This window comes from Orycteropus afer, unplaced genomic scaffold, assembly GCF_000298275.1.
Source record: "Orycteropus afer afer isolate SDZICR_OR568_19922 unplaced genomic scaffold, OryAfe1.0 scaffold00266, whole genome shotgun sequence".
In the NCBI taxonomy this organism is placed as follows: Eukaryota; Metazoa; Chordata; class Mammalia; order Tubulidentata; family Orycteropodidae; genus Orycteropus; species Orycteropus afer.
Genome location: NW_006921853.1, coordinates 4,030,055 through 4,041,394, shown reverse-complemented (window position 1 = coordinate 4,041,394; position 11,340 = coordinate 4,030,055). Strand labels below are relative to the sequence as shown.

Below are 11,340 nucleotides of genomic sequence, written 5' to 3'. Positions count from 1 at the left end.
ATATGTAACCGTATGTGGTGGATAGAACCTTGGTTGACTGTCCATGGTTTCATTTGCAGACATTTATTTCTGTGACACAAGTTAATTATTTTGGAATTGATTTTTTTTCTTCTGCTTCCAAACACATTTGTAGACCCTTGAAAGGTGGGAACCCCTGGGTACAGTGTCTAAGGTGCCTCATTGATAGAGTGGCCTGTATGCACAGAGCCTCTGAATAGATTAGCCCAGGTAAGATGAGGACGGGGACTCGGCTGCTTTGTCCTTGTCCCTCTCATCCATGACTGTTTCTGATGTACCTTCGGAGCCGAGGTAGAGCAGAGCAAACCTGCAAAGGGTACAGATCTTCCCCAAGCCCATGCAGCAAGTGAACGGAAGTGAACACCAACCCCGCCTTGTCTGTAGCCCAGCACGCTGCTTTCCCTGACCCTGAATATCCCGCCCCACTAAACCACTTCTGTCCACTGCCATTATGAAGCGCTGCAAATCTTATCTCATTTAACCTCACAACAGCTCTGTGGTCTACAATTATTGTTTCCATTTTACAGATGAGGAAGTGAGTCCCAGCAGCATTAATTGCCCCTCATCCCACAGCTCTGGTAGCATAGTGGCTAAGGCACTTGACTGCTAACCAGAAGGCTGGCAGTTCAAACCCACCAGCCACTCCTCAGAAGGAAGATTAGGCAATCTACTTCCATAGTGACACTGCCTCGGACACCCAAGAAGGGGTCGCTATGAGTCGGGTCCTACTCGACGGCACGTAACAACAACGTCCCACAGCTAGCAAAGTGGCAGAGCCTGGATCGACCCTTTTCTTAATCAGGCTAAGAAGTTTCTTTTTGTCACTCTCTTGGTCTCACAAGCACACAGTATTTTCTAGAAAGTCCATGACATGTGATGACACTCTGACGGCTTATACAGTGTGGCTTGTGTGTTGCCATGTTTTAAATTTTTCTGCTTTAATTTCTGATTTGATAAATAACAATACATATAACCCTTTTTGGGTTGTCTCTTTGGGGATCTTCAATAATTATTAGAGTATAAAGGGGTCCTGAGACCAAAGTGTTTCAGAGCTACTGAATTTAACATTAATAAGCACCCCTTATGTGCGACCCCCAATGAGGGGCCAGGTATTGGTAACACATGTGACTGAGGCCTGGGTCCTTGCTTGCCAGGACTCATTGTCTTGAGAGAGGAGCCAGCACAGAGGCAGTCTGTGCCCCAGGGAGGGGAAGCAAAGTGCTGATGGAATAAAGAATTTTGTCCTGCAACACAGGGGCGAGGAAGGCTTCACCGGGGAAGTACCTTGAAGTAAGGAAGAGTGTGATGGATCCAAAGAGAAGCAACAAGGCATGTTGGCAAAGGCAACAGCACACACAAAGATGGGGAAGGACCAGTGGGTACGTGAGGATGGTGCTGCTGGGTGAGGTGGGGTACCCATTCCTGGACAGGACGATAGCAGGTCTCATCCTGAAATGAACTTCACAGGTGTTCTGTGCTTTTGTTTCTGACCTTGATTACTAAATACATAAATAAGGAGCTTCGGTGGCACAGTGCCTACGGCATTTGACTGCAAACCAGAAGCTTGGCACTTCAAACCCACCAGCCACTCCATGGAAGGAAGATTGGGCAATCTACTGTAATGATTTACCGCCTTGGAAACCCAAAGGGGGTCACTATGAGTCGGAATCAACTTGATGGCAGTGAGTTTTTTATTTTATTTTTTTGGTTTGGTGGCATAGTGGGTAAGGCATTTGGCTGCTAACCAGAAGTTTGGGGTTCAAACCCACCAGCTGCTCTGTGGGAGAACGATGAGACGATCTTGACAATCCAATGGGAGTCACTATTGACTCTATGGCCCTGAGTTTTTTTTGTTAAATAGTCAAGGTTATTTTTAGTGTCACAATATCACCTCCTCAGGGAGATTTTCCCGACCACTAACCTGAAACAGCCCTCCCTACCATCCTCTCACCCCTTATCCTGCTTTATTGTCTTCATAGCCCTTCTTGCTACTGAAATCCAATTCCTATTTGCTTCCAGTCTGTTTTCCCACGGGGGTGGACGCTTCTTGAGAGCAAGAACTTGTCTGTCTTGTTCCACACCATGTCTTCAGGACCTGCCACAAAGCCCTCAGAGAACCCTGAGTAAATGACCTACGTTTAAGATACCTGGAGATAATTTTATGTTCTTTTAGCAGTTTTGTGATATTCCTGACAGCTATTTTCCCTTTTTTCTGGGAAAATGTGCCTCACTGCTTCCTTCTCTGTCACGCTTATCAGTGGTTCCCTGCGGGGTGGGCCAGGAGGGGGCAGATGAATCTGGAGAGGCTAGTAGGGAGATTGTTCCGGGCCTGGGTGCCAGGCTTGTGAATTTTCACTTACTTCCTGCAAGCAGTAGGCAGCTATCAAAGGTCACTGCTTGGGGGCCCCAAAATGTTGCTTCTCCTCTCCCACCTTACACGGACGCTCCAGTCAGTGTTGGGTCTGGGCTTCCAGGGGCTCAGGAGCAGCCCCCTTCCTTCTGACCGGAAGAGGGCAGCAGTGTCTGGCCTGTCCTCCCTTCTAAAGGTGGGAGGATCTATGTTGTTGTTATTAAGTGCCGTCGTTTCTGACTCATAGCGACCCCATGCACAGCAGAACGAAACACTGCCCGATCCTGCGCCAGCCCCACAATCCCTGCTATACTTGAGCCCATCATCGCAGCCACCGTATCAATCCATCTCATTGAAGGCCTCCCCCTCTTTCATCGACCCTCCACCCTACCAAGCATGACATCCTTCTCCAGGGAATGGTCCCTTCTTACAACATGACCAAAATAGGTGAGACGAAGTCTGGCCATTCTTGCTTCCAAGGAGCATTCTGGCTGCACTTCCTCCAGGACAGATCTGTTAGTTCTTTTAGCAGTCCGCGGTACTTTCAGCATTCTTCGCCAGCACCACAACTCAAAAGCATCAACTCTTCTTTGGTCTTCCTTATTCATTGTCCAGCTCTCACATGCATACCAGGCGATTGGAAATATCATGGCTTGTGTCAGGCGCACCTTAGTCATCAAGGAGATATCCTTGCTCCTCAGCACTTGAAACTGTTCCTTTGCAGTTGACTTTCCCAATGCTACACGTCGTCTAGTGTCCTGACTGCTCCTTCCATTGGCATCGATTGTAGAACCAAGCAACGTGAATTCTTTGACAACCTCAATCTTCTCTCCATTTATTGTGATGCTGCTCGTTGGTCCAGTTGTGAGGATTTTTGTTTTCTTTATATTGAGACATAATCCATACTGCAGACTGTATTCTTCAACCTTCATCAGTAGGTGCCTTAAGTCATCCTCCCTTTCAGCAAGCAAAGTTGTATCATCTGCATATCTCAGGTTGTTAATGATTCTTCCTCCAAACCTGATACCACGTTTTTCTTCATATAGTCCAGCTTCTCGAATTATTTGCTCAGCATATAGATTGAATAAGTGTGGAGAAAGGATACAACCGTGACACACTCCCTTCTTGATTTTAAACCATGTAGTGTCCCCTTGTTCTGTTCGAACGACAGCCTCCTGGTCAAGGTACAGACTCCTCATGAGTACAATCAAGTGCTCAGGAATTGGGATCTATACCCACATTTAAAGAATTGTTCAATGTCCCCTCCCCTCTTCCCACTTTCCATCTCTCTCTCTGCTTCTCTTTTGAATTAGCTCACAACGTCAGGTGCAGGCCTATCTCCGGAGAGTCATCACGAGGAGGAGAGAGAGGGAGAGGAGAGAGAGAGGGAAAGAGAGAGAGAGAGAGAGGAGAGAGGAGGCAAGGAGGGGGCAGGGGAGGGGAGAGGAGAGAGAAAACGCTGAGGTTTTAGGACGATTTAGTGAAAGGTTGAGAAGGAAACGTTCATTTAATTGGATCTGGCTGAATAATGTGTTAGCACAAAAACATAAAATTGGGCAGAATTTCACATTTATTGGGAACATATATGCAAGCACATATGCTAGGGATCCAATGAGCAGACTTGACTGCTAAGCAGAAGGCTGGCGGTTCAAATCCACCAGCCTCTCCTTGGAAGGAAGATGGGGCGATCTGCTTCCATAGTGATACCACCTCAGAAACCCAAGGAGGGGTCGCTATGAGTTGGGTCCAACTCGACAGCACATGACAACAAGAGCAACAATGCAAGCACTGTACTTGACGCCAGGGATCCAACGAGCAGACATGTCCCCATCTTTGAGTTCAGTCTCACGAGGGCCACTGTACATGTTGTGATGGAGCCCCTGGAGAGGCTGTGGGGCAAGGGGCACAGGGAGGAGGAGGAAGGCCGGGCCTCGAAGGCTGTGGCTGCCATGGGTCATCCAAACGTTTTCTCCAGCCGTCCACAGGCTCCCTCAGTAATTCATTGGAACTGTGTCAGTCATCTACTATGTGCGTGGCCCTGTGACATCACCAGGAATCCCACGTGAATAATAAGGTCTCCATCCTCAGGGCGTTCAGTCTGAGACCCAGATAATAAGTAAATCGTCTAACAGTTGATTCAAATATGATCCATGAGACGAAGGACAAGTGCAGGCTGTTCTGATGCGGAACCCCAGTAAGCTGGGTGGGAGGGGCTGCCCTGAGGAAGCCTGCAAGAGCGGAGACCTGGAGGCTGAGGGAGAGCTAGCCAGAAAAGGGGCCTGGGGATGTTTCAAGCGGAGGGAGCTCAGCACATGAGCAAGGCCGTGGAACTGGAGCTTAGAAAGGGAGAAACGGTGCCCTAGGGGAGGAGCGAGTGTGTGATTGGGGCCTACCTTCGCAGGGCCTTGGAAGGCATGTTGAGGAATATGGGCTTTAGCCAAAGCACAAGGGGTTTCCCACGACAACGGAGTGACACAGATCAGATTCACTCTCTAGCGGAAGAATGGGAAGCTGGACTCCAGGCAGGAGAGAGTGCAGGACAATTCATTGTGGGCATGTGAGGCATCTGTGCACATCCAAGGACAAGTGATGTGGGGGCCGGAAGCGTCGCTAGATCCTGAGACTACAGTTTCTCCAAATTCATATCAGACATTCTCCTCCTGGGGAGGAGGCCAGGAGGGGCTGTGGAAGCCAAGGCGATCCGCCAGTTACAGGGCCTCACCTCCGGAGCCCTCCGGGTCCATCCCTCAGCTGATCCTCATCATAAGCCTGCAAAGGAGGCATGTGGGAATGAGCTCCAGGTTGGAGACAGGGACACGGAGGCCGAGGGAGGGGCAGCGACTCGCACATGGTGAAATGCAGGTGGAGCAGACCAGCCCCAAGCATCGCATCCGGAGGCCAGTCCCAGGCCCTCTGTGCATCAGGCCTAGGCCTCAGTCTTTGCCTCTCCATCCTGCGTCTCTTCCTCGTGGAGGGGCTCCAGGCAGCCTGGATCCGCGGCCTCTTCCTTAGACGCTGACTTCTCACAGCCCTCTCCAGGCATTCCATTTTGGACACCTACGTCAGCCTCCATTTTCTCCTTCAGGTTCCGTTTGAAGAAGCCGACCTGCAGGGAGACAAAAATCGAGTGAGCGAGAGGTCCACAACGCACTTGGGACAGACAGGCCCAGTGGGACGTGAAAATGGGAGAATGGGTCCCAGTGGGGGGCACCACCTCTACTGAAAATGTTACGTTACTAAATCATACGCGCTACAGACATCTGGTGCCCAGATGGGGGGATGGTGTTTGCCACTCCCAAGTCCTGGTGATAAGTTAAAGCTGTAAGTTTAACAGTTTGTTCTTTAAGCTGGTCAAAATGTCACATACCAATGTATTGACACAGGTTCATCAACTGTAACAGATGTACTACGGGAAAGCAAGACGCCAATAGAGAAACAGTATACGGGGGTAGGGGAGCTATATGCAAACTCTCTATACTTTCTGCTCAATTTTTCTGTGAATCTAAAACTGCTCTAGAAAATACAGTCTATTAAAAAAAGTCATGTACCAATCTTTTCGGGGAGGGAACTAACATCTAGAATTACTAAGAGAAAGGGCCCACACCTAGAAAGGGCTTAATAGGTGCCATGTGCTCTCTACTGAAAGCTTAAAACATATGTATTTTTCAGCCCAGCTTCTAGGAATTAATCCTAAGTAATATTTGGGCAAAGGCGCTCTGGTGGTGTAGTGGGTAGGGGCATTTGGCTGCTAAACAGAAGGTCGGCTGTTCAAACCCACCAGCTGCTCCATGGGAGGAAGAGGAAGCAATCTACTTCCACAAAGATTTACAGTCTTGATAACCCAATGGGGGTTGCTCTGAATTGACTTGATGGCAGTGCGTTGGGTTTTGTTGGTTTAATTGTTGGACAAGTGTGCAAAGATGTGGGTAAAAAGAGTGTTTTTTTTTTTTTTTGCCACAGTTTGAAATAGATATATATTAGAAACAATCCAAATGTCCATCATGCAGGTGCTCATTCAATAAATGATGGGACATCCCGACTCTCAGGGGTTAAAAATGCGAGACGTGGTCTGATTGTGTCAGATGGAAGGACATCAGGATATAAGATCAAGTGGAAAATGCAAATTCCCAAACTGTATAATATCATCCCATTTATGCTTTCTAGATATATACGCATAAACTGACTTTCTTTCTCTCATACACAGACATGTTACCGAAACGCCAAAACCTGGAGGAATATAAACAAATTGCTTGTTAATGATCACCCTCTAGACGTGCAACAGGGAAAACCTTTGATTTTCTAGGTTCTCTTTTTCTGTAATATTTGAGTTTTTTACATAAGACTTTTGACCCCCCACTACTCTTCACTTGGTTGATTTCATCTCATCCTTCAAATTCCAGATCAAATGCCACCTCCCTCTGGAGGCCTTCCCAGACTTCCCCTCACCTAGGTTAGTCTTCTGCTATAGGCTCCAGAGCATCGAGGCCCCCATTTGTAACCCTCATCATCTTTGTTCCTGTCTGTCTCTGCTGTGAGCTCCACAAAGGCAGGGGCCATGTTTACGGTGTGCACCTCTGTACAGCAGTGCCTGGGCCCTTGATATATGGGAGCTCCTTTCTCTCCCTTGCGACCTCGTCCTGGCTCTACCAGGACTTTGCCAAGTGATGGTGGAAAAGTTTCTCTTGCTCTTTGGGCCTCAGTACCCTCAGCTGTAAAAGAAAGAGGTTGACTGACGTCCTTTCTTGGGATTCTCCTCTCTGGCTCCTGCCAGCTCCCCCTTTCCTAAGCTGTCTTAGCAACGCCTCTGACCCCAGAAGCTCCTACCTTGTACAGCACCAAGAAAATCAGCAGCAGCAAGAGCAGCCCCCCGATGCCACTCAGCACGTAGAGATAGAGCATGTCCTTCTCATACACAACGTCTACCTTCATGGCGACCTGGGGACAGGGAGGGAAGGGAGGAAGTCCTTCATGCCTCCGAAGGCACCTTTGACTCTGGGCCCAGTCTCTAGGTTTTACCATTTTCCCCTCTGGACCGTGTCTCAGACCAGCCCCTGACTCCTGTCTCTCTCCCTCAGTAGGTCCTCTACTGTAGTCATCAGAGTGATTGGGCAAAACCTCACCAAAGTCTCCTTGCAGTCTCCTTGCAGCATTGTAATGTCCCCCCTCTCATGGTGGGACAGAGAGTTTTTCTATAAGGAACATATACGAACTATCCATAGGCTCACGAGCGACTTACTTCAGGCCCTTAAATGGCTCCCCATCAGCCCCAGGAAACAGTCCCGGAATCTCAGCTCAGCCTTGAGCCCTCCAGCACCTGACTCCTGCTTACCTTGTTAGCTTCATCCTCCCTTCTCCACCCGCTCAGCCTGAACTTCCTCCCTGCTCCTCACACCTGCCAGTCCCACTCTTTCCATCCTGGGCCTCTGCACTTGTCACTCTTCCCATAGCGTGCCTGGCTCTCCACTCTCTGACTATTGGGCTGGTCTCCCTTTGCTGACATCAAAGTCTACAACATCTCGGATGGGTGGCTTTGTGGTCTGTTCGACTACCCGCAGTGGTGGTGGGATCGCTTCCAAGGAGGCCTTTCCAACACTCGTGGCTCTCTGGCTGTTGGGAAGTTCTTACTGGGGCCGGGCCTGGTAGACCTCCCACCACTAGCTGTGCCCTGGGCTTCCCAGATCCCTCGGCTTCCTGTTCCCACCCCTGGGGAGATACCTGGGCCAGGGAAGCGTTGCTGCCATAGAGGTGGAAATGCTTGCTGCTGTTGAAGGAGATGGAGAGGGAGCTGCAGAGGCTGAACATGGAGGAGGCCTGTGGAAGAGGCAGGGTAGCTGTGATGGCCACAGAGGACAAGGACCAAGGGTCAGCTGGCTTCTGTCCCCACTCAGTGGGAAGAAGTAGAGGAGAATGGGTCCCAGTGCGGGGCACCACCTCTACTGAAGTCTCCCTGTAGTATTGTAATGTCTCCCCTCTCATTGTGGGAAGGAAAGTTTTTCTATAAGGAACACATATGAACTAGCCATAGGCCCACGAAACCAGTCCTATCATTTTAAACAAATCATGGTTCTGTTTCATCTGCAACTGTGGGGATTTTTCATCAAGGGAGAAAAGAAAGATAGAGAAAGACTATTTGGTGAGGAAGCCCACCCACCATGAGGTACCCAGGCTCCTGGGCCCCAACAACCACTTCCTGTCTGTGATGAGCACGTAGGTGTTACCTCAATCTCTCCCACGAGCTCGAGTGTTCCAATTACTTGGATGAGGGTCTCCTGTTTGAAGACAACTGGGCAATGGAACATGGCTCCAGGAAGGCACGGCTGATGGGGGGGACAAGGGATAGCAGAGGGGTCAGGGGGACCTATCTTCCTCCTTCCACGCACTCGTGCTCTGCCCTGCCCCCACCCATTGCTTGTCTACCATGTCTGTACCTCAGCACTGCTGGGCAGCCTCTTCAGAGCCTCATGATGGCAGGAGACAGGAGGATCCTAAGAATGATGGGGTGAGGGTCGTTGGTTAGTCCAGAGCTTAGGGAAGACACTGGCCCCTTAAAGCCGGAACCTGGCATTCCTTCCTCCAGACCTGGGCATCCCAGTTCTCCTCCCTCATTGGGCCTTGGTAGACTCAGACACCACCGAGTCCAACAGGATTCATCCATCGTCACCCCCTTCCAACACATCTAGCTCTGCCATCTGCACCCCTTTCTGCGCCCACCCTTCACAGACGCCCGTTCCTTCCCCACTCTGCGCACCACTCACCATCTGCACGCTCCACTTGTGTGCGATGGGCCCCTTGTTGTGAGACTGTGGTACCCCAACCAAGGCCTCCAGGGCGGGCATGTTGTGGTCATACATTGAAGGCTGAATCCTCACCTTGACAGAGAACAACATGGAGCTGCAGAGCCCTGAATTCCAGTCTCCCAGCTCTACCCTCGACCCTCCGGCCTCATGCACCTCTTCCAATGCCATTGGCTAAGACACACAGGCTTGTTATTTTTTAGGTACAGTGCAATGATCCACCAAGTCCCCTGTCCCCAAGACCTCCTAGTCCCAGCTACATCTCCTCCCTCTGTCCCGGATGCTCTTCCCTGCTTTCTCCACGTGGCCAACCTCACACCTCCTGCCAGGTCCTGCTCAACATCGTCTCTGGAGGTTTCATGGACTCCCGAACGATGGGACAGCACCCCCTCCTGCGTCCCCACAGCACCTTACATCCCCAGCAGGATGGCAGTGTGTCTGGGTCTCCACTAGCCTGGGAGTTCCCTGAGGGCAAGAGCTGTGTCTTTTTTTTTTTTTTTTTTTCAGTTGTGATTTTGGTAAAAGTTTACAGAGCAAATTGGTTTTCTATCCAATTTGTATACATTTTGTTTTGTGACGTTCATTGCAATCACCATAATTAATAGCTTTTCCCACTGCTTTCCCGTATTTACTATTTCTATTCATCCTTCTTGCCTACCTGCACCTCCCCCAGCTTTCTGAGCTTCATCCCTGGGCAAACGCTGTCCTTGTGTGTACCTTCCTGGTGTTAGTGTTCACCTTATAGGCTTGTCTATGGCTTGGCTGAAAGTTGAGCCATGGGGGTGAGTTTAGTTCCAGCCTTGAAGGGTATCTGAGGGCCTAGGCTCAGGGTTCCATCAGTCTCCATCAAGTCTCCATCAGACCCGTAAGCTTGGTCTTTTTTATGATTTTGCACTTTCTTCCACATTTTTCTTCCACTCTATCTAGGACCCCCTACTGTGATCCCTTCAAGAGCAGTCAGCAGTGATAGCCGGACACCATCTAGTTCTTCTGGTCTCATGCTTATGAAGACTGGGGTTCATGTGGTCCATAGGACTAATTGTTTCCTTGTATCTTTGATTTTCTTCACTCTGTTCTGGTTACCTAGTGCCACTCTGACAAGAATATATATATACCACAAATGGGATGGCCTTAACAAACAGGGGTTTATTCTCTTACAGTTTGGAGGCTTTACGTCCAAGTTCAAAGTGGCAGGCTCTAGGGGCTGGGTGAAAGCCCCTCAATCTTGGGGTCCAGCTCTGCCTCCTGCTCTCGGCCCACTGGAGCCAGAGGCATTTCTTCACTCAGACAGCTGCTGGCTGCTGAGGCTGCCAAGCCCAAGGTTGACAAGTAAAAAGGTACAGTCCCGATGTTACCAAACCACACGCCAGGCCATTAACTTAAGTCCATCGTAAGTCCCAGGTCAGCAGAGCATGGCAGGCTGCTGAACAACGACACGGCTACATGCAGCCAAGCGTGCCACAAGCTAAAGATCCCAAGGCTTCTCCTTATATACAGGAAGCAGACCACATCCCAAAGGCAGCTACTCAGCTGCTTGTGGTAGATCCCACCATGGAGTTGATTGCCAGTCTCCTCATGGGGATTAACTACAGCTGCCCAGACACTCAACCAGGCCCAGCCAAGCTGACACACAAACGTAACTACCACACTCTTCTTTGCTCTGAATGGAAAGAGAGCAATAGTCACACCTTAGGTGGCTGCTAACAAACTTTTACGATCCCTGCTCACCGAAGTAGGATATCATCTTTGTGGACGAAGTTATGCCAATTGACCTTAGTGTCCCTTGAGTATGGTCCTGAGCCCTCAGACCCAGCACCTCATTCCTTCAAGGTATGTGGTTATAGCTAAGAAATTTTCCTAACTTTGCCCCTGTGTGCTCTGCTATATTCATGCATATATTTGCAACGTATATAAATACATATGTAGAAACATCCTCTGTCAAACCTGTGTATAGTCCCGGGTGTAGCCCCATATTTCTTCCCACCTCTGTTCATGCATCCACTTGCAGACATTGTTATTACTGTCATTGCAGGATTCGGTATGTAATAGGATTCACCTTTGTTGCCTTTAAGACTCCTGCTCCTCTTTGTGTCCTCTGCCTTGATCATTTTGGGCTGACGTCCCCCTTATTTATATAGCCTCTCCCTTCACCCAAGTTAATACGTGTCTACCCTCTGG

General features: G+C 49.5%; 1 protein-coding gene across 1 annotated transcript in view; it reads right to left on the bottom strand.

Moving 5' to 3' along the window:
- Window positions 1-5,294: 5,294 nt before the first annotated feature.
- ITGAL (integrin subunit alpha L) overlaps window positions 5,295-11,340 on the bottom strand; it is a 54,527-nt gene continuing 48,481 nt past the window's right edge. The window contains exons 26-31 of the mRNA XM_007950300.1: window positions 9,124-9,237; window positions 8,797-8,853; window positions 8,587-8,685; window positions 8,084-8,179; window positions 7,193-7,303; window positions 5,295-5,474 (exon numbers count right to left, since the gene is read on the bottom strand). Of these exons, the coding sequence (XP_007948491.1) occupies window positions 5,295-5,474; window positions 7,193-7,303; window positions 8,084-8,179; window positions 8,587-8,685; window positions 8,797-8,853; window positions 9,124-9,237 (657 nt within the window). The remainder of the gene's footprint in view (window positions 5,475-7,192; window positions 7,304-8,083; window positions 8,180-8,586; window positions 8,686-8,796; window positions 8,854-9,123; window positions 9,238-11,340) is intronic.